Raw genomic sequence first — 22,940 nt, forward strand, 5'->3', positions numbered from 1 at the left:
GGATTGTGATGGACTTCAAGAGGATATAGACAGGCTGGTGGCATGGGCAGACACACGGCAGATGAAATTTAACGCAGAAAATGCGAAGTGATACATTTTGGTAGGAAGATTGAGGAGAGGCAATATAAACTAAAGGACACAATTCTAAAAGAGGTACAGGAACAGAGAGACCTGGGGGTATATGTAAACAATTCATTGAAGGTGGCAGAGCAGGTTGAGAAAGCGGTTAAAAAAGCATACGGGATCCTGGGCTTAATAAATAGAGGCATAGAGTACAAAAGCAAGGAAGTCATGATGAACCTTTATAAAATACTGGTTCGGCCACAACTGGAGTATTGTGTCCAGTTCTGGACACTTCACCTTAGGAAAGATGTGAAGGCCTTAGAAAGGATGCAGAAGAGATTTACCAGAATTTACCAGAGGGACTTTAGTTATGTGGATAGACTGGAGAAGCTGGGGTTGTTCTCCTTGGAACAGAGAAAGTTGCGAGGAGATTTGATAGAGGTGTTTAAAATCATGAAAGGTCTAGACAGAGTAGGTAGAGAGAAATTGTTCCCATTGGTGGAAGGGTCAAGAACCAGAGGGCATAGATTTAAGGTGATTGGCAAAAGAACCAAAGGTGAGATGAGGAAAAACTTTTTTACGCAGCGACTGGTTATGATCTGGAATGCACTGCCTGAGGGGGTGGTGGAGGCAGATTCAATCATGGCCTTCAAAAGGGGACTGGATAAGCACTTGAAAGGAAAAAAATTGCAGGGCCATGGGGATAGGGCGGGGGAGTGGGACTAGCCGAATTGCCCTTGCATAGAGCCGGCATGGACTCGGTGGGCTGAATGGTCTCTTTCCATGCTGTAACCTTTCTATGATTCTACAACAGTGGTCCCAGCACCAATCCCTGTGGAACACCACTTCCCACCTTTTGCCAGTCTGAGTAGCTTCCCTTAACTCCTACTCTCTGCTTTCTGTTTTATAGCCAGCTTGCTATCCATTCTGCTACCTGTCCCCTGACTCCACATTCTCTGACCTTAGCCATGAGTTTACAATGCAGTACCTTATTGAAGGCCTTTTGAAAATCCAAATATATTACATCTTCTGCATTACCCTTATCCACCCTTTCTGTTACTTCATCAAAGAATTCAATAAGGTTGGTCAAACATGACTTTCCCTTCTAAAATCCGTGCTGACTATTCTTTATTATAGTTTCCTTTTCTAAATGTTTTTCTATTACCATCTTTGAGTAAAGCTTCCATAATTTCCTACCACCAACATTAAGCTAACTGGTCTATAGTTCCCTGGACTTCTTATATCTCCCTTTTTAAATATAGGAATCACATTAGCTGTCCACCAGTCCTCTGGCACTATTCCCTTTTCTAATGAGTTTTTGTATATATGTAATAGTGCCTCTGCTATCTCTTCCCTAACTTCTTTTAATATGCGCGGATGCAATCCACCCGGACCAGGGGCTTTATCCTCTCTAAATTTAATTAGTTTATCAATTATCTCCCCCTTTCTATCTTAAATGTCTTTATATCTTTTTTGACCTCTTCTTCTAATGTCATGTCCACCATGTTAGTCTCCCTGGTAAATACTGATGTTAAGTAACTGTTCAGTATTTCTGCCAATACATTTTCAATCTTACCTGCCGTGGCCTGCAATGGGAGATTTGTTGAAGTCTTCGGAACTCTTCTTCCCCTTTATGGCTAATGTAGTTCCTCCTCCCGCCCCCCTTATGATGCTGCAGTGGTAGTTCCGTTGTAGCCGAACTAGAATCTCCCTCAGGGTAACCAGCAGACTCCCACTTGTTGGTGGGAATCCCACCGGGACACCGTGGCTGCTTGATGCCTCTCGAGGGGTTGGGGCAGCAGGCGGAGGTACCCTGAAAGGGCGGGAAGAGGGAAATCCAGCCCAATGCCTGTACTGAAACAGAATAAACTTGGCTGTCGTCTGTGAGTGAATATGGTTTTTAATCCCAAATGTAACACGACAGAAAGAAAGAAGCCAACCAGAATACATCATAAATAAAAATACTTCATTTAAAATGGAATTGCATAAATATTTGAAAACAAAATATATTAAAGTATATGGGAAAGGGCAGGGAAATGGGATTAGAGTATGTAGCTCCAATGTGAAGCTAGCACTGGCACATGTGCAATGGGCTGAATGGCCTTCTGTAATTTCTATGATTCTGTGATGATCGCTGAGCTTTTGAGACCACGGAAGACCTTGGTCAGACGTATAACTCGAGGAATTAAGCACAAGGCCCAGGAGGTGATAATTAGTCGGTGCAAAGCACTGACCTGCTTTTGGATCACCTCTTGAACTGATTCAGAGACGGATGTGGTATTAATCCCTGGCACTGAGATCAGTGTCTATGTTCAGAGTAATATATAGAGAAAAGAAAGGGAAGAACAAAGGTTTTAATTACAAGCTCATGATAGATGTGAATGAAGGAGCCTGGATATTGTAAGAGTGTGCTGCCCTGCTGGCTATCGACTTACCCGCAGGCACTCTGGGTTCTGTGAGCTGTGCTTTCAATCAATATGAGATCACCAGGCTTCAGTTTCAGGGCAGTTCAGTTCAATATATCTTTACTTCTTTTTATTGCTCCTGTCAGGGAGGGGATCAGTGGCGTGAAATTGTTTTAGTTGGTTCAATATAGACAACACCTGACACAAAGGGACAGGTGGACACTTAGAGAGCAGCTTTGTGTAAAAAAAAATCTAGAGTAGTACAGTCCTAATCGCAAGAGACAATGCATAAAGCTATAGTTCACAGGGTGAAGGGCTGCATGTACAAGACCTCACACTGAAACACACATGAGTTATACAGTACCAGATAGAATGAGTTGTTCCCTTTCCCTACTGTGTACAGTACATGTACAGGCGCTGACACAGAGGCAGAGAGAAGCTGTTCAGCCCCAGGTAGAGTGAATCACCTTTTACCCAGTGTGTACCGTTAATGCACAGGAGCTGACACTGAGTGTACAGTACAGATGGGAATGAATCATTACCTTTTAGCTGCTGTGTATTCTTACTCATTGTGTACTACAGTGCTTCCACAACATGCCCAGAAAACTCCCTGTAGAAAACGCAGGTGGCTTTAAATGTAACGATGCTGCAGTATTATTTGGATCCAGTACTGTTTGTATTAGCAGAGGCAAAGGGTACTAATCTAAAGAGGTTGTACTGCTGCTGTATACGGTATTGATCAGATCCTACCTGGAGTCTGGTGTGCAGTTTTAGGAAGGATATTATTGTACTTGAGAGAGTACAGGAGGGAAGGGGCGTTAAGACAGACGATGCTGGGTACCAGAACTAGCCGCACCTCTATCTAAGCTGTTCCAGTACAGCTACAACACTGACATCTACCCGACCAAGTGAAAAATTGCCCAGGTATGTCCTGTCCACAAAAAGCAGGACAAATCCAATCCGGCCAATTACCGCCCCATCAATCTACTCTCAATCATCAGAGAGTGATGGAAGGTGTCATCGACAGTGCTATCAAACGGCACTTACTCACCAATAACCTGCTCACCGATACTCAGTTTAGATTCCGCCAGGTCCACTCAGCTCCAGACCTCATTACAGCCTTGGTCCAAACATGGACAAAAGAGCTGAATTCCAGAGGTGAGGTGAGAGTGACTGCCCTTGACATCAAGGCAGTATTTGACCGAGTGTGGCACCAAGGAGTCCTAGTAAAATTGAAGTCAATGGGAATCAGGGGGAAAACTCTCCAGTGGCTGGAGTCATACCTAGCACAAAGGAAGATGATAGTGGTTGTTGGAGGCCAATCATCTCAGCCACAAGACATTGCTGCAGGAGTTCCTCAGGGCAGTGTCCTAGGCCCAACCATCTTCAGCTGCTTCATCAACAACCTTCCCTCCATCATAAGGTCAGAAATGGGGATGTTTGCTGACGATTGCACATTGTTCAGTTCCATTCGCAACCCCTCAAATAATGAAGCAGTCCGAGCCCGCATGCAGCAAGACCTGGACAACATCCAGGCTTGGGCTGATGTGTGGCAAGTAACATTCGCGCCAGACAAGTGCCAGGCAATGACCATCTCCAACAAGAGAGAGTGTAACCACCTCCTCTTGACATTCAACGGCATTACCATCTCCAAAACCCCACCATCAACATCCTGGGGGGTCACCATTGACCAGAAACTTAACTGGACCAGCCATATAAATACTGTGGCTACAAGAGCAGGTCAGAGGCTGGGTATTCTGTTCCAAGTGACTCACCTCCTGACTCCCCAAAGCCTTTCCACCTTCTACAAGGCACAAGTCAGGAGTGTGATGGAATACTCTCCACTTGCCTGGATCAGTGCAGCTCCAACAACACTCAAGTAGCTCAACACCATCCAGGACAAAGCAGCCCGCTTGATTGGCACCCAATCCACCACCTTAAACATTCACTCCCTTCACCACCGGTGCACCATGGCTGTAGTGTGTACCATCCACAGGATGCACTGCAGCAACTCACCAAGGCTTCTTCGACAGTACCTCCCAAATCCGCAACCTCTACCACTTAAAAGGACAAGGGTAGCAGACGCATGGGAACAACACCACCTGCACGTTCCCCTCCAAGTCACACACCATCCCGACTTGAAAATATATCGCCATTCCTTCATCGTCGCTGGGTCAAAATCCTGGAACTCCCTTCCTAACAGCACTGTGGGAGAACCGTCACCACATGGACTGCAGCGGTTCAAGAAGGCGGCTCACCACCACCTTAAAAAAAGGAATTCAGTTCTGAGGAAAGTTTAAGGAAGTCGAGTTTGCTTTCTTTTAAAAATGGACTTCAAGTGGATCTAAATGTAGTTGTCAAGGTTTTTTAAGAGAATTAACCAGAGTGATCCAAGCAAACTGTTCCCTGTAGTGATGGTAAAATTAAAATTGTAAGACTGGATTAGGATTAGGTTTAGTAATGTTGGGTTTCAAACTAGAATTCTAGTGAGGTTAGGGTTAGAAGAAGAAGAACCTGCATTTATATGGTGCCTTTCATGGATCCTCAGGACATCTCAAAGTGCTTAACAGCTATTGATATACTTTTTGAAATGTGATCACTGTTATGCGGGAATGTGCATAGTGCATCCCATTCTGGTCACTGAACATGAGATTTCTCTGGCAATTGAGAAAAAACAGACCACCCTAGACTGGGGAGGAGGTGGGTGGGGTGAATGTGTGTACATTGACGGTTGGACCCGGCACCTACTTCTCTGTCATGGAGAGGTCATGTGCCCAGCAGACACAGCAATGGTGACACTGTTGTAATGTAGGAAACGTGGCAGCCCATTTGCGCACAGCGAGGTCCCACAAACAGCATTGTGATATTAAACAGATCATCTGTTTTAGTGATGTTGGTTGAAGGATAAATATTGGCCAGGACATTGGGGAGAACTCCCCTGCTCTTCTTCAGTGGAGTTCACGGCACGGGTTAGGGTGGAGTCCACGGCACGGGTTAGGGTGGAGTCCACGGCACGGGTTAGGGTGGAGTCCACGGCACGGGTTAGGGTGGAGTCCACGGCATAAGCACTTGCACAGGGTCTGTGGATGAAATGGACTTGATGGGCCCAATGACCTTTTTCTCACACTTTTTTAATGTAGGAATGTGCATTGAAAAGAGTACCACAGATTTCATGGTAAACATCCATCATTGTCGTGCTCCTTAAGCTCTGTATTTACTAAATAACTACACAAGAGAACAGAATGTAACAAGCAGATCACATTCCTCATTAAACATAGAATACCTATAGGGTTACTGCACTCAGAGCGACCACAGACATGGCTACAATCACAGTTGGCTGCTATCTCCAATCCTTTTAACCACTGCCCAACATACTGGGATAATTTCATTGTAAATAACTAGAATTAAGGAGTTGGTTTTTCACTTATTTGAATTTGCCCCATTGCATCATTTTCTGTTTGAAAGGCGGAGGAATGCCAGGCCTTGGGGTGATGTCATTTTGGAACGAGTAAACAAGAGGTAAAGGCGAGTAACCTTGGGCGATTTTCTTCGGAAATGTCAACCCTTCAGCTAACACCCTGCACTGAGAGCAAGCTTATCAAATGTGCAAGGATTCTGTTGGTGACTGCAGATTGCTGCCCTCGACCTGGTCTCACTGCGTGTATGGACCTGCTCCTTGACCTGGTCTCACTGCGTGTATGTACCTGCTCCTCGACCTGGTCTCACTGCGTGTATGGACCTGCTCCTTGACCTGGTCTCACTGCGTGTCTGTACCTGCTCCTTGACCTGGTCTCACTGCGTGTATGGACCTGCTCCTTGACCTGGTCTCACTGCGTGTATGTACCTGCTCCTTGATCTGGTCGCACTGCATGTATGGATCTGCTCCTTGACCTGGTCTCACTGCGTGTATGTACCTGCTCCTTGACCTGGTCGCACTGCATATATGGAACTGCTCCTTGACCTGGTTTCTCAGTGCATGTATGGACCTGCTCCTTGACCTGGTTTCTCAGTGCGTGTATGGACCTGCTTCTTGATCTGGTCTCATTGTGCGTGTATGAACCTGCTCCTTGACCTGGTTTCTCAGTGCGTGTATGGACCTGCTTCTTGATCTGGTCTTATTGTGCGTGTATGAACCTGCTCCTTGACCTGGTTTCTCAGTGTGTGTATGGACCTGCTTCTTGATTTGGTCTCATTGTGCGTGTATGAACCTGCTCCTTGACCAAGTCTCAATGTGCTTGTATTGAAGCTCTGTATTTATTAAATAGCCACACAAGAGAACAGACCTAACCAGTGTTTTATAAAAGTTTAGCATAACTTCTTTGCTTTTGTACTCTATGCCTCTATTAATAAAGTCCAGGATCCCATATGCTTTTTTAACAGCCTTCCCATCTTGTCCTGCCACCTTCAAAGAAGTATGTGCATCCCCAGGTCTCTCTGTTGCTGCACTTCCTCCTCATTCTTCCTACTAAAATGTGCCACTTTACACTTCTGTGCGTTAGATTTCATCTGCCATGTGTCTGCCCATTTCACCAGTCTGTCTATATCCTCCTGAAGTCTGTTACTATCCTCCACATTGTTTACTACATTTCTGAGTTTCGTGTCATCTGCAAACTTTGAAATTATACCCAAGTCCAGGTCCTTAATATATATCAAAAATAGCAGTGGTCCTAATACCGACCCCTGGGGAACACCACTGTATACTTCTCTCCAGTCTGAAAAACAACCGTTCACCACTACTCTCTGCTTTCTGTCTCTTAGTGAATTTTGTATCCACACTGCCACTGTCCCTTTTATCCCATGGGCTTTAATTTTGCGAACAAATCTATAATGTGGTACTTTATCAAATGCCTTTTGAAAGTCCCTATACACAACATCAACCGCACTCCCTCATCAACCCTCTCCGTTACTTCATCAAAGAACTCAATCAAGTTAGTCAAACATGATTTCTCTTTAACAAATCTGCATTGACTTTCATTTATTAGCCCACACTTTTCCAAGTGCTAATTAATTTTGTCCCAGATTATTGTCTCTAAAAGTTTCTCCACCACTGACGTTAGGCTGACTGGACTGTAATTGTCGGGTTTATCCCTCTTCCTATTTTTGAACAGGGATGTAACATTTGCAATCCTCCAGTCCTCTGGCACCACTCCCATATCTAAGGAGGATTGGAAGATTGTGGCCAGAGTCTCCGCAATTTCCACCTTTACTTCCCTCAGTAACCTAGGATGCATCCCACCTGGACCGGATGACTTTTCTACTTTGAGTACTGCCAATCTTTTAAGTACCTCCTCTTTTTATATATTTTTATCCTATCCAATATCTCTACTCTCTCCTCCTTTACAATGGCAGCATCCTCTTCTCTAGTGAAGACAGATGCGAAGAACTCATTTAGTACCTCAGCCATGTCCTCTGCCTCCATGAGAAGACCTCCTTTTTGTCCTCAATCAGTCCCACCCTTCCTTTGACTACCCTTTTACTATTTATATATTTATAAAAGACTTTTGGGTTTCCTTTTATGTTCGCCCCTAATCTATTCTCATCCTCTCTCTTTGCCCCTCATATTCTCTTTTTTAGATCTCCTCTCTACTTTCTGTATTCAGCCTGGTTCCAGGTTTTGGGAATTGCATCCTATTTTCCATGAACTCAGCGACCTTGGTAATATCCCATGATACCTCATTGAAAATGGAGTTTTAAAATCCAGCACGGACAGACTGTGATCTGATTGGCCGGGCACTCATTCCGTCGCTATTATTGAGCAAAGCTGTGGCGGGAATATCCATTCCTGAGAAACAGTTTTGGGCAATCGGCCCTGTCCCATGCTCAGCTGGCTGCCCCGCCTCTATATACAGGTTAACAGGGACATCACTTAAGTGGGAAATGATCTCGTTTATTTAAAATCCCCAGCATTGTCTTAGAGTGACATGAGAGAAGAGGAGAGCAGTGATGCAGAGCAGAGAGACTGCAATCTGGCACAATAGCTTCAATAAATCGCTCCTAACTGGCTCACGGTTGATGACCTAATTAGTCACCTGAGCCCGACCCTAAATAATTGAGTGGCTACTAATTGCAGCTCCATAATCCTGCATTCTAGCCTTTGTAACTTGGGTTATTCCAAGACACAGGAGTTATGGGAATCCAATTGCCAGCCATAGCACAAGGAACATCGAGCCTCTGCAGGACAGAGGACTGTCGTTTGAACTAAACTCAGCTTTCATTTGGTCTGTTTAATAAATGCAAAATCAGAGAGTTGACAGACCCTAAATGTATCACAGAGTTCAACAGCTGTCCAAGCACAGACACTCAAACAGAACACAGCCTGAGAATGTAAGTATCACAACTAAAGCTGGGTTAGTCTGTTCACGGCTTTTGTGCTGGGACGCAGATTAGTGTTACCTCAGGGCTGCAGGTTATGTGGGCAGCCTGTCTGTGCAATCCCTGCAACTTTTCCCGGAATCGTGTTACACCCAGAGGCAGGTACAGGGCGAGAAGATTCACACCAATGATTGATTGGTTGCGAAAGATAATCCATCGGATTCCTGTTCAACCGCATAACTGATGAGTGCCGCGTAGGTGACGAGCACCGTGTAACTGACAAGCGCTGTGTAACTGCCGAGCTCTAGGTAACGGGTGAGCACCGCATGGTGTGCACAGTGATTGCACATAACTGAGGAGCGCTGAGCAACTGCTGTGTAATTGACCAAAACCATGTAACTGACAAGCACCATAAAACTGAGGAACGCTTTTAACAAGCAAGCTCCATGAAATAGCAAGTGCTGTATGCTGTGTAATTGCTGTGTACCCTGTAAGGGCCGAGCACATGTAACTAAAAAGCACTCTGTAATGGGCTAACACTGTAACTGAGGAGCACTGTGTAATGGACGAGTGCCATGTAATGGGCGAGCGCCGTGTAATGGGTGAGTAATGTGTAATGGGCTTGAGCTGTGTAATGGGTGAGTAATATGTAATAGGCATGCGCTGTGTAATGGGCGAGCGCTGTGTAATGGGTGAGTAATATGTTATAGGCGTGCGCTGTGTAATGGGTGAGTAATATGTTATAGGCGTGCGCTGTGTAATGGGTGAGTAATGTGTAATGGGCGTGCGCTGCGTAATGGGCGTGCGCTGTGTAATGGGCGTGCGCTGCGTAATGGCTGAGCGCTGTGTAATGTGCGAGTAATGTGTAATGGGCGTGCGCTGCGTAATGGGCATGCGCTGTGTAATGGCTGAGCGCTGTGTAATGGCTGAGCGCTGTGTAATGTGCGAGTAATGTGTAATGGTTGAGCACATGCAATTGAAGAACGCTGTGTAAAGGGCAGTCATGTAAGGAGCTTCCCCTGTGTAAAGAGAGATATCTACTTTCTGTAATCAATCACTGAATTGTCCGTTCTGTTTCAACTCAGGATACCATCGATGTGTTGTAAGTTTTGAAAAGTATTTCTGCTACAGACCACAGTTGGCTCTTTTTAGGTCTCATTATGTATTTTCACATTATACAGTATCGATTGTGCCAATAATTACTGCAGTAATGAAATTCTAGTATTAAATATGAGGGCAGGAGTTGTATTTTTAATAGGGGAACTGCACCAGTGCTATGCATTATGGGATAGCCCTGTATCCATAGCTGTCGGGAAAAGACCATCTGGAAACCCTACACTCAAACAGGCTGTGAAAGAGGAGAAACATTTACAGGAAGAGGAAGACAGGGAAAAGATAGAAGGATATCTTTATCTTCTATGAAGCCTTTTTCTATGTACAGGCACTACATAAATCCAAGTTGCTGTTGTTTGTTTATGGTGTGTAGCAGCTTCCTGCTCTGGTTAATGTTATTCTCTGGTTTTGACCGATATTTCTGGTGCTGGTTAATATTATTCTCTGGTTTTGGCCGATGTTTCTGGTGCCGGTTAATGTTATTCTCTGGTTTTGACCGATGTTTCTGGTGCCGGTTAATGTTATTCTCTGGTTTTGACCGATGTTTCTGGTGCTGGTTAATGTTATTCTCTGGTTTTGGCCGATGTTTCCGGTGCTGGTTAATGTGGATCTCTGACTGGTTTCTGCTTCATTTCCAGCCACTGCTGGATGACCCTCCTGCATCTGTGCAGAGGCAAGAATCGATTCGGAGAACAAAGAGCATCGTGAGACAGCAGAGCAGCGGTGACTACTACAGGTCAATCAACGAGGGTCGCAGGGAGTCACGTGACTTACAGAAAGGAATGGAGAATGGCAAGGTAAGGAAGGCACTCCCAGCTGGGTCCTGTCTTAATTCCTATCTTCAAAAGGATAGGTACTTTACTAGACTTCCTCAGCATCTTCAGTTACTGTCCCCTTTAATAAGGAGCTCGGGGTTTGTAGAGTACCCCCATCTGTACTGAGTGGGTTTTGTTTGCCCTCACGAGGCTGCAGTTCACAAACTGGCAGTCAGCACGGTGTTCCCGATTTATCGTTGTTAATTTGTTTAACGTGGCGGGTGCTATCACTGATTGGACATCATGGATGCAGCGGTTCACACAGAGATTTACAGAGAGGCTTGCTTCTTGCTCAGCCCCGTGCTTGTCCTGCCCTGAGATTGTGCAGTAGTGGATGGTGAGCTCCCTCACTCTGCATCTGATTTCATTCCAGAATACGATCCTGGTGAAACCTGCACCTGCTCAAATATCTCCAGGACCACCTGGAGCCTCACCATTGCCATCCCCAGCTCCGCCAGTGCCACCACCGGCCCCGGTGCTGCCGAGGCACAACAATCAGAACTCAAGTGGTGAGTATAATCAGCCCTAACCTCCTTGTGGTCTCTGTCTGTTTGTCTCTTTATCTCTCTTCTTCTGCTCGGCAAAACTACAAAGGAAAGCACTGTTGGTCCCAGTTAGCCTGCCATTGTCACTCACTGATGTGGAACTGCCTTCGAAAGCTCGCTGCAGCAACATCTGATCCTGCCTTGAGAATACCCGCAAGTGTGAAACAAATTTGAGTTGTCTTACCTCGCAACTTGAATAAGGATGAATCTCAGGATTGTTGGAGTGTGAGAGCTTGGGTTGCAAGTCAGACACATGTGCTTTTGATCACTTTGTGCCAAAACCCACCATACAAATCTCCCTCACAGCAACCGTAACAAAATTTAAATGTGAGGCTGAGTTACAGCCCCCAGCAGCCAGGCTGAGCTGGGGCCCACTGTGGCCAGGCTGAGCTGGGGCCCACTGTGGCCAGGCTGAGCTGGGGCCCACTGTGGCCAGGCTGAGCTGGGGCCCACTGTGGCCAGGCTGAGCTGGGGCCCACTGTGGCCAGGCTGAGCTGGGGCCCGCTCAGGCCAGGTTGATGTGAGGCCTCCTCTGGTCAGGTTGATGTGAGGCCTCCTGCAGCCGTGTTTGCTCTGAGTCTTCCTGTGGACAGACCTCTCGTACTGCTGGGTTTTTTCCTTCAAAATTTCAATGCTATCTGCTTTAAATTTAAACTATCAATCAGGGAGGCACATTGATGGGGCAATGTAGCCTGTATCTAACCCATGCTGTACCTGCCCTGGGAGCGTTTAATGGGAGAGTGTAGAGAGAACTTTACTCTGTATCTAACCCATGCTGTACCTGCCCTGGGAGCGTTTAATGGGAGAGTGTAGAGAGAGCTTTACTCTGCATCTAACCCGTGCTGTACCTGCCCTGGGAGCGTTTAATGGGAGAGTGTAGAGAGAGCTTTACTCTGCATCTAACCCGTGCTGTACCTGCCCTGGGAGCGTTTAATGGGAGAGTGTAGAGGGAGCTTTACTCTGTATCTAACCCGTGCTGTACCTGCCCTGGGAGTGTTTGATGGGACAGTGTAGAGGGAGCTTTACTCTGTATTTAACCCGTGCTGTACCTGCCCTGGGAGCGTTTAATGGGAGAGTGTAGAGAGAGCTTTACTCTGCATCTAACCCGTGCTGTACCTGCCCTGGGAGCGTTTAATGGGAGAGTGTAGAGAGAGCTTTACTCTGTATCTAACCCGTGCTGTACCTGCCCTGGGAGTGTTTGATGAGTTCATTCTCTGCACAGTGATTGTGGTCCATTCCTTCTCTGACTGTTATATTCTGGTTTCTTTCTCTGAAGGTGGGAAGCCCTTTAATATGGTTCATCCCACCGAGGACAACGCTGCCCTTATAGCAGAGCTCAAGTCAGGAAAGTCATTAAAATCAACAGCTTTTGGCACTGTGTTCGCTGGCAGTGTGGCACAGATGGTAAGTAGTTCTGAGGAAGGGACGTATCAAGCGGGTCCACTGTCCAGACTCTACATTAACCTGTTATATATTACAGCACAGGCACTGATTCACACACCCCGGGCACTGATTCACTCACCCCGGGCACTGATTCACACACCCCGGGCACTGATTCACGCACCCCGGGCACTGATTCAGACACCCCGGGCACTGATTCAGACACCCCGGGCACTGATTCACACACCCCGGGCACTGATTCACACACCCCGGGCACTGATTCACACACCCCGGGCACTGATTCACACACCCCGGGCACTGATTCACACACCCCGGGCACTGATTCACACACCCCGGGCACTGATTCAGACACCCCGGGCACTGATTCACACACCCCGGGCACTGATTCACACACTCCAGGCACTGATTCAGACACTCCAGGCACTGATTCACACACCCCGGGCACTGATTCACACACCCCGGGCACTGATTCACACACTCCAGGCACTGATTCAGACACTCCAGGCACTGATTCACACACCCCGGGCACTGATTCACGCACCCCGGGCACTGATTCACACACCCCGGGCACTGATTCACACACCCCGGGCACTGATTCAGACACCCCAGGCACTGATTCAGACACTCCAGGCACTGATTCACACACCCCGGGCACTGATTCACGCACCCCGGGCACTGATTCACACACCCCGGGCACTGATTCAGACACTCCAGGCACTGATTCACACACCCCGGGCACTGATTCACGCACCCCGGGCACTGATTCACACACTCCGGGCACTGATTCAGACACTCCAGGCACTGATTCACACACCCCGGGCACTGATTCACACACCCCGGGTACTGATTCACACACCCCGGGTACTGATTCACACACCCCGGGCACTGATTCACACACCCCGGGCACTGATTCACACACCCCGGGCACTGATTCACACACCCCGGGCACTGATTCACACACCCCGGGCACTGATTCACACACCCCGGGCACTGATTCAGACACCCCGGGCACTGATTCACACACCCCGGGCACTGATTCACACACCCCGGGCACTGATTCACACACCCCGGGCACTGATTCACACACCCCGGGCACTGATTCAGACACCCCGGGCACTGATTCAGACACCCCGGGCACTGATTCACACACCCCGGGCACTGATTCAGACACCCCGGGCACTGATTCACGCACCCCGGGCACTGATTCACGCACCCCGGGCACTGATTCACGCACCACGGGTACTGATTCACGCACCCCGGGCACTGATTCACGCACCCCGGGCACTGATTCACACACTCCGGGCACTGATTCACACACCCCGGGCACTGATTCACACACCCCGGGCACTGATTCACACACCCCGGGCACTGATTCACACACCCCGGGCACTGATTCACACACCCCGGGCACTGATTCACACACCCCGGGCACTGATTCACACACTCCGGGCACTGATTCACACACTCCGGGCACTGATTCACGCACCCCGGGCACTGATTCACGCACCCCGGGCACTGATTCACGCACCCCGGGCACTGATTCACGCACCCCGGGCACTGATTCAGACACCCCGGGCACTGATTCACACACCCCGGGCACTGATTCACACACCCCGGGCACTGATTCACACACCCCGGGCACTGATTCACACACCCCGGGCACTGATTCACACACCCCGGGCACTGATTCACACACCCCGGGCACTGATTCACACACCCCGGGCACTGATTCACACACTCCAGGCACTGATTCACACACTCCAGGCACTGATTCACACACTCCGGGCACTGATTCACACACTCCGGGCACTGATTCACACACTCCAGGCACTGATTCAGACACCCCGGGCACTGATTCAGACTCCCCGGGCACTGATTCACACACCCCGGGCACAGATTCACACACCCCGGGCACAGATTCACACACCCCGGGCACTGATTCACACACCCCGGGCACTGATTCACACACCCCGGGCACTGATTCAGACACCCCGGGCACTGATTCATGCACCCCGGGCACTGATTCACGCACCCCGGGCACTGATTCACGCACCCCGGGCACTGATTCACGCACCCCGGGCACTGATTCACGCACCCCGGGCACTGATTCACGCACCCCGGGCACTGATTCACGCACCCCGGGCACTGATTCAGACACCCCGGGCACTGATTCACACACCCCGGGCACTGATTCACACACCCCGGGCACTGATTCACACACCCCGGGCACTGATTCACACACCCCGGGCACTGATTCACACACCCCGGGCACTGATTCACACACCCCGGGCACTGATTCACACACCCCGGGCACTGATTCACACACTCCAGGCACTGATTCACACACTCCAGGCACTGATTCACACACTCCGGGCACTGATTCACACACTCCGGGCACTGATTCACACACTCCAGGCACTGATTCAGACACCCCGGGCACTGATTCAGACTCCCCGGGCACTGATTCACACACCCCGGGCACAGATTCACACACCCCGGGCACAGATTCACACACCCCGGGCACTGATTCACACACCCCGGGCACTGATTCACACACCCCGGGCACTGATTCAGACACCCCGGGCACTGATTCATGCACCCCGGGCACTGATTCACGCACCCCGGGCACTGATTCACGCACCCCGGGCACTGATTCACGCACCCCGGGCACTGATTCACGCACCCCGGGCACTGATTCACGCACCCCGGGCACTGATTCACGCACCCCGGGCACTGATTCAGGCGCCCCGGGCACTGATTCACACACCCCGGGCACTGATTCACACACCCCGGGCACTGATTCAGGCGCCCCGGGCACTGATTCACACACCCCGGGCACTGATTCACACACCCCGGGCACTGATTCACACACCCCGGGCACTGATTCAGACACCCCGGGCACTGATTCAGACACCCCGGGCACTGATTCACGCACCCCGGGCACTGATTCACACACCCCGGGCACTGATTCACACACCCCGGGCACTGATTCAGACACCCCGGGCACTGATTCACGCACCCCGGGCACTGATTCACACACCCCGGGCACTGATTCACACACTCCAGGCACTGATTCAGGCGCCCCGGGCACTGATTCAGGCGCCCCGGGCACTGATTCAGGCGCCCCGGGCACTGATTCAGGCGCCCCGGGCACTGATTCAGACACTTCAGGCACTGATTCAGACACTTCAGGCACTGATTCAGGCGCCCCGGGCACTGAGAGACTGTAATTTTTGTGTGATTAACTGGGAGGATGTGACTGTAATTGTTTAATCATTTCTTTTGTTCCAGAATGACCACAGGAGTATCAGTTTGGAGGGAGAACTGCTTTCAGAATCTCACAAGTCCAACATTGCAGCAACAGAGGCGAGGGACTGGGGAGGCCAGGGATTGGGGAGTAGGGCCACTGGGGAGGAGGGGGACTGGGGAGGTGGGGGACAGCGGAGGAAATACTTCATGTTTCTCCATATTAAATTGCATCTGCCACCTGTCTGCCCCTTCCACTAATCTGTTTGTGTCTTCCTGAAGTCTTTTATAGTCCACCTCACTGTTTGCCAAATCCCCTCATCTGCAAATTTCAACATCATGCTCCCTATGCCCAAGTCCAAATCATCCATATATACTGAGAGTAAAAGTAGACCCAGCACTGACCCCTGGGTTACACACATCCAATCCTGCTCTAACCCAAGCAACCCCATTTACCCTAATTCTGTTTCCTCTCCAACAATGAACTTTCTATCCACGCTGCTACATTTCCTCCCCTACCATAAGCCTGAGTTTTTGTAACAAGCTTCTTATGCGACATCCCATTGAATGCTTTCCAAAAATCCACAAAACAACGTCTGCTGCAATCCCTTTATCAGAATTACACAATGTGGTCTAAGCAAGGTTCTACATAAATTTAACATTAATTTCCTGTTTTTGTATTCTATTCCTCTGGAACTGAACCCCAGTATTTTGTTTGCACTCTTGAAGGCCTTATCAACTTGTGTTGCTACTTTTAGTAATTTATGTATCTGTATTCCCAAATCTCTTTGCCCTTCTATCCCATTTAGTTTCTCACCTTTCTAGGAATAAATAGTCCCCTTATTCCTCCTACCTAAAGGACCCATTTCACACTTCACGACATTGAATTTCATTTTCCATTTATCCATCCACTCTGCAAGCCTGTTTATATCTTCCTGTATTTTGGTGCAGTCGTCCACATTATTAGCCAATACCCCCCTCCCCACTACTTCCCCACCATGCTCCAAATTTGGTATTATCTACAAATTTCAACACCAAACCTCCAATTCCCAAGTCCCAATCGTTTACGTATATGGTGAACAACAATGGTCCCAGCACGGATCCCTGTGGGACACCACTTCCCACTTTCCACCAGTCTGAGAAACTTCCATTAGCTCCTACTCTCTGTTTTCTGTTTGTAGCCATCTTTCAATCTGGCCCCTAAATCTTGAGTCTGTTATGTAGCATCTTATCAAAGGCTGTCTGAAAGTCCATGTAAACCATATCCACTGCATTGCCCTTGTCTACACTTTCTGTTGTTTATTCAAACAATTCAATAAGGTTGATTAATCATGAAGTTCCTTTTAGAAATCCATGCTGACTATTTTTATTATATTCTCTGTCTCTAGACGTTTTGTTATTTCATCTTTTAGTGGTATCTTTCCTACCACTGACCTTAAGCTAACAGGTCAATAGTTCCCTGGATTAGTTCTATCTCCCATCAGGAATTACATTTGATATTTGCCAGTCCTCTGGTACTATTCCTTTTCCTATTGAATTTTTATACCGTATATGGATACTAATGCCTTTGCTATCTCCTCCCTAGTCTCTTTGATTATCTGCAGGTGCAGTCCATTTGGACCTAAGGTTTTGCCTTCCTTATGTTTGTCAGTATTTCCTTTCTATCTATCTTAACTGTTGTAATATCTCTCTTGTCTTCTTCTACTGTTGTGATTTCCTCTCTTGTAGCCTCTTCAGTGAAAACTGAGGCAAAGTATCTATTCAGTATCCTTGCTATTTCAGTCTCATCTCTTTTGAGTTTATCTTGCTCATCCCTTGGTTGTCCTATCCCCACCTAAATTCTCCTTTTGTTACTTATGTACCAATAGAATACTCTTTCTTTTAATATTCTTTAATATTGTCATTTCACATTTTCTCTTTGTCTTTTTTGTCTCTTCCCTAAGCTTACTATATTCCCTTTGGTTATCTTCTCCCTCATTATCTGCTCTTCTTCAAATAGTGCCATTGAATCTTTTACGTCCACCTGAGAAGGCGAATGGTCTCAATGCATAAGGCAGTGCAGCACTGTTCTAAAGTGTCATCAGGTCCTACAGTGGGGCTTGAACTTGCAATCTTCCAACTCAGAGGAGAGAGTGCTACCAACTGAGCCAAAATGACACTTGAACCAAGTTGATACTTAAGAATAATTAATTATATGTGAAGTGCTTTAGGGCATTTCTGAGCAATGGGATAAGGTGTCATATAAATGTCTTCCTTATTCTGCAGTGATGCAGTGTTCTAATATGAGAGGACAGTAGGTGGGAAGCCATTGATTACTGGGTAATGGAAAGCAATCCAACTTCTCTTTCTTGATCCAAAATTACTCAGAACGTTTTATTGCAATCTCATCTCATACAGAAACAAAACTTAAAGTCCAAAGAGGAGTTGAAAGAGAATGGATTAGTGTCACTCCCTGTTGACGAGCCCCCCTCTGCTGATGTCGATTTGCTGGTGCCCACACATGATGAGAAGGGGCAGCCCATCCCAGAGTGGAAGCGCCAAGTTATGGTACGAAAATTGCAGGCACGGCTGAAGGATGAAGAAGAGCAACAGAGAAAGGTGAGATGAAGGTTTGCATGGGGAGCTTGCTCAGTATATCTCTGCTAATATGTGTGTGTGACTGCAATAATCAGCCTGCTTTTAAATTCTCAGCAATAGTTAAGAAAGTTGGACTTAAGGGAATTGACAAAACTGATCCAGGCAAATTATTCCCTGTGGTGAGGGGTTCAACTCACACGTTATACATGAGGAGATCAGGAGGAACCTTATCACCTAAAGGGGTAATTGAGTTGTGGAATAAGTTACCAGGGAAGGACTTTGAAGTAGACAGTGTAAATAGAGTCAAGGGACAGCTGGATGTGTTTCTGGAGAGAGAAAGGATTAAAGGATACAGAGAGAGAGTGGGTAGGTGGGGTTGAGGGATATGATGAGAGAATAGATAGGTATCGTTGAGGGATAGTGAGTGGGGGTAGTTGTGGAAAATGGATGGGGCTTGTTGGGCCTATTGGGCCCTTTTTATTCCAATTTTTAAGTTCTGATGTCCTATTTATATTTTGGCATGTCCTTATCATTTCATACATATCGGTGGTAAGGGCAGTTCCTCAGACAATGTATCCTCACTTATATGATCGCAGAATAATACAGCACAGATGAAGGCCATTCGGCTCATTGTCCATTGTGCCTGTGCCAGTGTCCCTCCTGTTACAATGTCACACAGGACCAATGATGTCACCAGAGACATTAAAGCTGAAGCAGATGCTATTGAGTTGCCAAATAATCTTTCCTGAAAGGTATGAAGAACAGAGAAAAGCAGATAGAGATGCAAAAACAGTTCAGGAGAAAGAAACAGAAGGAAAACGACAGAGAGAAAAACAGCAATGCAAAGGTAACAGACGGGTATCAGCCATAGCACTCTCACCTCTGGGTCAGGGTTCAAGTCCCACTCCAGAGACTTGAGCACACAATCCAGGCTGACACTCAGTGCAGTAGTGAGGGAGTGCTGCATTATCAGACGTGCCTTCTTTCAGATGAGATGTTAAACGGAGGCCTTGTCTGCCCTCTCAGGTGGATGGAAAAGATCCCATGGCACTATTCGAAGAAGAGCAGGGGAGTTCTCCCCAGTGTCCTGGCCAATATTTATCCCTCAACTAACATCACTAAAACAGATTATCTGGTCATTATCACATTGCTGTTTTTGGGACTTGCTGTGATCAAATTGGCTGCCACGTTTACTACATTACAACAGTGACTACACTTCAAAAGTACTTAATTGGCGGTAAAGTGCTTTGGGACGTCCTGAGGTCATGAATGGCGCTATATAAATGCAAGTCTTTCTTTAGGTAGGAGAGTGATCATAGCCTCTAACTTGTCATCCACTGGTCAATAAATCAATTTGGTAATTAAGGCCTATAACCAGCTCTGTAGTGTGGTCTCTCCACCACTTTCAAAGACCAGGAGTCCCTGTGGAGACACAGGGTAGATCCAGTAGCTTAAAAAACATCTAAAGAAAGATTTTCTGCTGTTTTCCATGTCATACTATCAAATCTTACCTAGTTTTCAGAGCCAGTGTAAACACACCCTTGAGTCAGTAAAGACCTAAAACTCGAGAGCTGTCTAAACCACAGAAACTGAAAGCTAAGAAAGGCAGAAAAGATCCAAAAACCTCAGTGACAATTTATATGTTCAGGGTTCCTCCAGTACCCATAGTAGAAATTACACTTTTCATGATTCATATTAGCAAAGAGGTAGTCAGCTATTGGTGTTTCAGAGACTGGAATCCTAGGACCTACCTTGTCTACTGGCCCAAGGTGTCAGTCACACTGACAGGAGGGTAACTCAATATATGTGATGTTGTGCATTGGATAATGGGCTGTTCCATGACTCCAGGTGTTACACTGGTGCCAGTGTTACTCCAGTTGCTGCATCACTGCCTTCCACACGTTTCAGTGGAGTCAACACAGCTGGAGCTCTTTTGGATTTAGCAGCTCAATATTTAGATATTTATACCTTTACTGGCTGAGGAAACCCAAGTGTAACAAGGGCAACAGGTGCCTAGGTTTGTTGAGTCAGGGTGAGGTCATTTTAACCTGCCCACCGGGCGGGAAACCCACGGGATCGGGTGGAACATCCTGCCCAATGTTACTCTGCATTGACTTCAGTGGAGAGTAAAATCAGTCAGGGTGTAAAACCAGCATTGCACCTGATCCAGTCAGTTTCCCGATGGGCGGGTTAGGTTAGAATTGTCCCCAGGGTGTCAGCATGTTCCTGCGGTATCGATACGTAATGTGTGGAACCGGAAAAGACAATTCGGAATATTTTCTTAATGGTGAGAGACTAGAAGCTTTGGAGAATCAAAGGGATTTGGGTGTCCATGTGGACAGATCATTAAACGCCAGTGCACAGGTACTAAAAGTAATCAAAAAGGCTAATGACCTTTAACTCAAGGGGGTTGGAATACAAAAGTGAGGAAGTGATGCTTCAATTAGACAGAACCTTGGTCAGACCCCATCTGGAGACTGCGTTCAGTTTTGGGCACCACACCCGCAGGAAAGATATATTAGCCTTGGAGGGGGTACAGCGCTGATTCACCAGAATGATACCAGGGCGTAAAGGGTTAAAATGTGAGGACAGGCTGCATAAACTTGGTATGTATTCCCTTGAGTTTAGAAGGTTGAGGGGTGATCTTATTGGGGCCTATAAAATAATAAAAGGACTCAATAGGATAGATGGAGAGAAACTATTTCCTCTGATGAGGGAATCAAGAACAAGGGGGCATAATCTTAAAATTAGAGCTAGGCCACTTAGGAGTGAAATCAAGAAGCACTTTTTCCACACAAAGGGTAGTAGAAATCTAGAACTTGCTTCCTCAAAAGGCTATAGATGCTGAGCTAATTGACATTTTCAAGACTGAGATTGATAGATTTTGGTCAGGTAAGGGTATTAAAGGATATGGAACAAAGGCGGATAAATGGATCAGCCACAACCTAAATAAATGAACAGGCTCAAGGGGCTGAATGGCCTACTCCTGTCACTATGTTCCGCTGACAAACAGTATCAGAGTATATTTAGCATAAGAGACTATTGGCTAATGTTGAAGCTCATGGAATTGAGGGCAAATTATTGACCTGGTTCGGAAATTGGCTGAGCGGCAGGAGACAGAGAGCAGGGATAATGGGCAGGTACTCAAATTGGCAGGATGTGACCAGTGGTATCCCACAGGGATGTGTGTTGGGGCTTCAACTATTCACTGTATTTATTAAAGACTTAGATGATGGGATAGAGAGCCACATATCCAAGTTTGACGATGACACAAAGATAGGCAGCATTGTAAACAGTATAGATGGAAGCATAAAATTACAAAGAGATATTAATAGATTAAGTGAATGGACAAAACTGTGGCAAATGGATTTCAATGTAGGCAAGTGTGAGGTCATCCACTTTGGACCCAAAAAGGATAAATGGTGAAAAGAACGAAACAGTGGAGGTCCAAAGAGACTTAGGGGTCCATGTACATGGATCATTAAAATTTCATGGACAGGTACAGAAAATAATCTAAAAGGCTAATAGAATGCTGGCCTTAATATCTAGAGGACTAGAATCCAAGGGGGTAGAAGTTATGCTACAGCTATACAAAGCCCTGGTTAGACTACATCTGGAGTACTGTGTTCAGTTCTGGGCACCGCACCTTAGGAAGGATATATTGGCCTTGGAGGGAGTGCAGCGTAGGTTTACTAGAATGATACCTGGACTCCAAGGGTTAAATTACGAGGGGAGATTACACAAACTAGGGTTGTATTCCCTGGAATTTAGAAGATTATGGGGTGATTTGATCAAAGTTTTCAAGATATTAAGGGGAACTGATAGGATAGATAGAGAGAAACTATTTCCGCGGGTTGGGGAGTCTAGGACTGGGGGACATGGCCTAAAAATTAGAACCAGGACTTTCAGGAGTGAAGTTAGGAAACACTTCTACACGCAAAGGGTGGTAGGAGTTTGGAACTCTCTTCCACAAATGGCAGTTGACGCTAGCTCAATTGTTAATTTTAAATCTGAGATTGATAGATTTTTGTTAACCAAAGGTATTAAAGGATATGGGGCTAAGGCGAGTATATGGAGTTAGGTCACAGATCAGCCATGAACTCATTGAATGGCGGAACAGGCTCGAGGGGCTAAATGGCCTACTCCTGTTCCTGTCTTCCTATATTCCTATATACATTGCTGTGCACTCTGTAGATCTGCAGTCTTGGGCTGTGTTGCTATGTGTCCTACAGAGCTTCAGTTCGAGTTTATGTTGCTATGTATTTTGTAGATCTGCAGTATTGGTGTGCCATATTGTGCATTATGTAGGCCTGCAGTCTCCATGATATTTTGCAAACCCACAATCTCCATGAGCATTACTGAGTATCCTGCAGTTTTGGTGTGCGCTGCTGCGCATTTTTCGTACCTGCAGTCTCTGGGTGTATTGCTGTGTATTTTTTATACATGCAGTGTCAGTGTGCATT

General features: G+C 47.0%; 1 protein-coding gene across 1 annotated transcript in view; it reads left to right on the top strand.

Annotated features, from left to right (window-relative positions):
* Positions 1 to 22,940, top strand: part of espnlb (espin like b) — a 76,252-nt gene that overhangs the window by 48,651 nt on the left and 4,661 nt on the right. Inside the window, exons 6-9 of the mRNA XM_067994772.1 lie at positions 10,532 to 10,690; positions 11,082 to 11,217; positions 12,530 to 12,657; positions 18,298 to 18,498. Coding sequence (XP_067850873.1) covers positions 10,532 to 10,690; positions 11,082 to 11,217; positions 12,530 to 12,657; positions 18,298 to 18,498 — 624 coding nt within the window. The remainder of the gene's footprint in view (positions 1 to 10,531; positions 10,691 to 11,081; positions 11,218 to 12,529; positions 12,658 to 18,297; positions 18,499 to 22,940) is intronic.

Source organism: Heptranchias perlo, chromosome 13, assembly GCF_035084215.1.
Source record: "Heptranchias perlo isolate sHepPer1 chromosome 13, sHepPer1.hap1, whole genome shotgun sequence".
NCBI lineage: Eukaryota > Metazoa > Chordata > Chondrichthyes > Hexanchiformes > Hexanchidae > Heptranchias > Heptranchias perlo.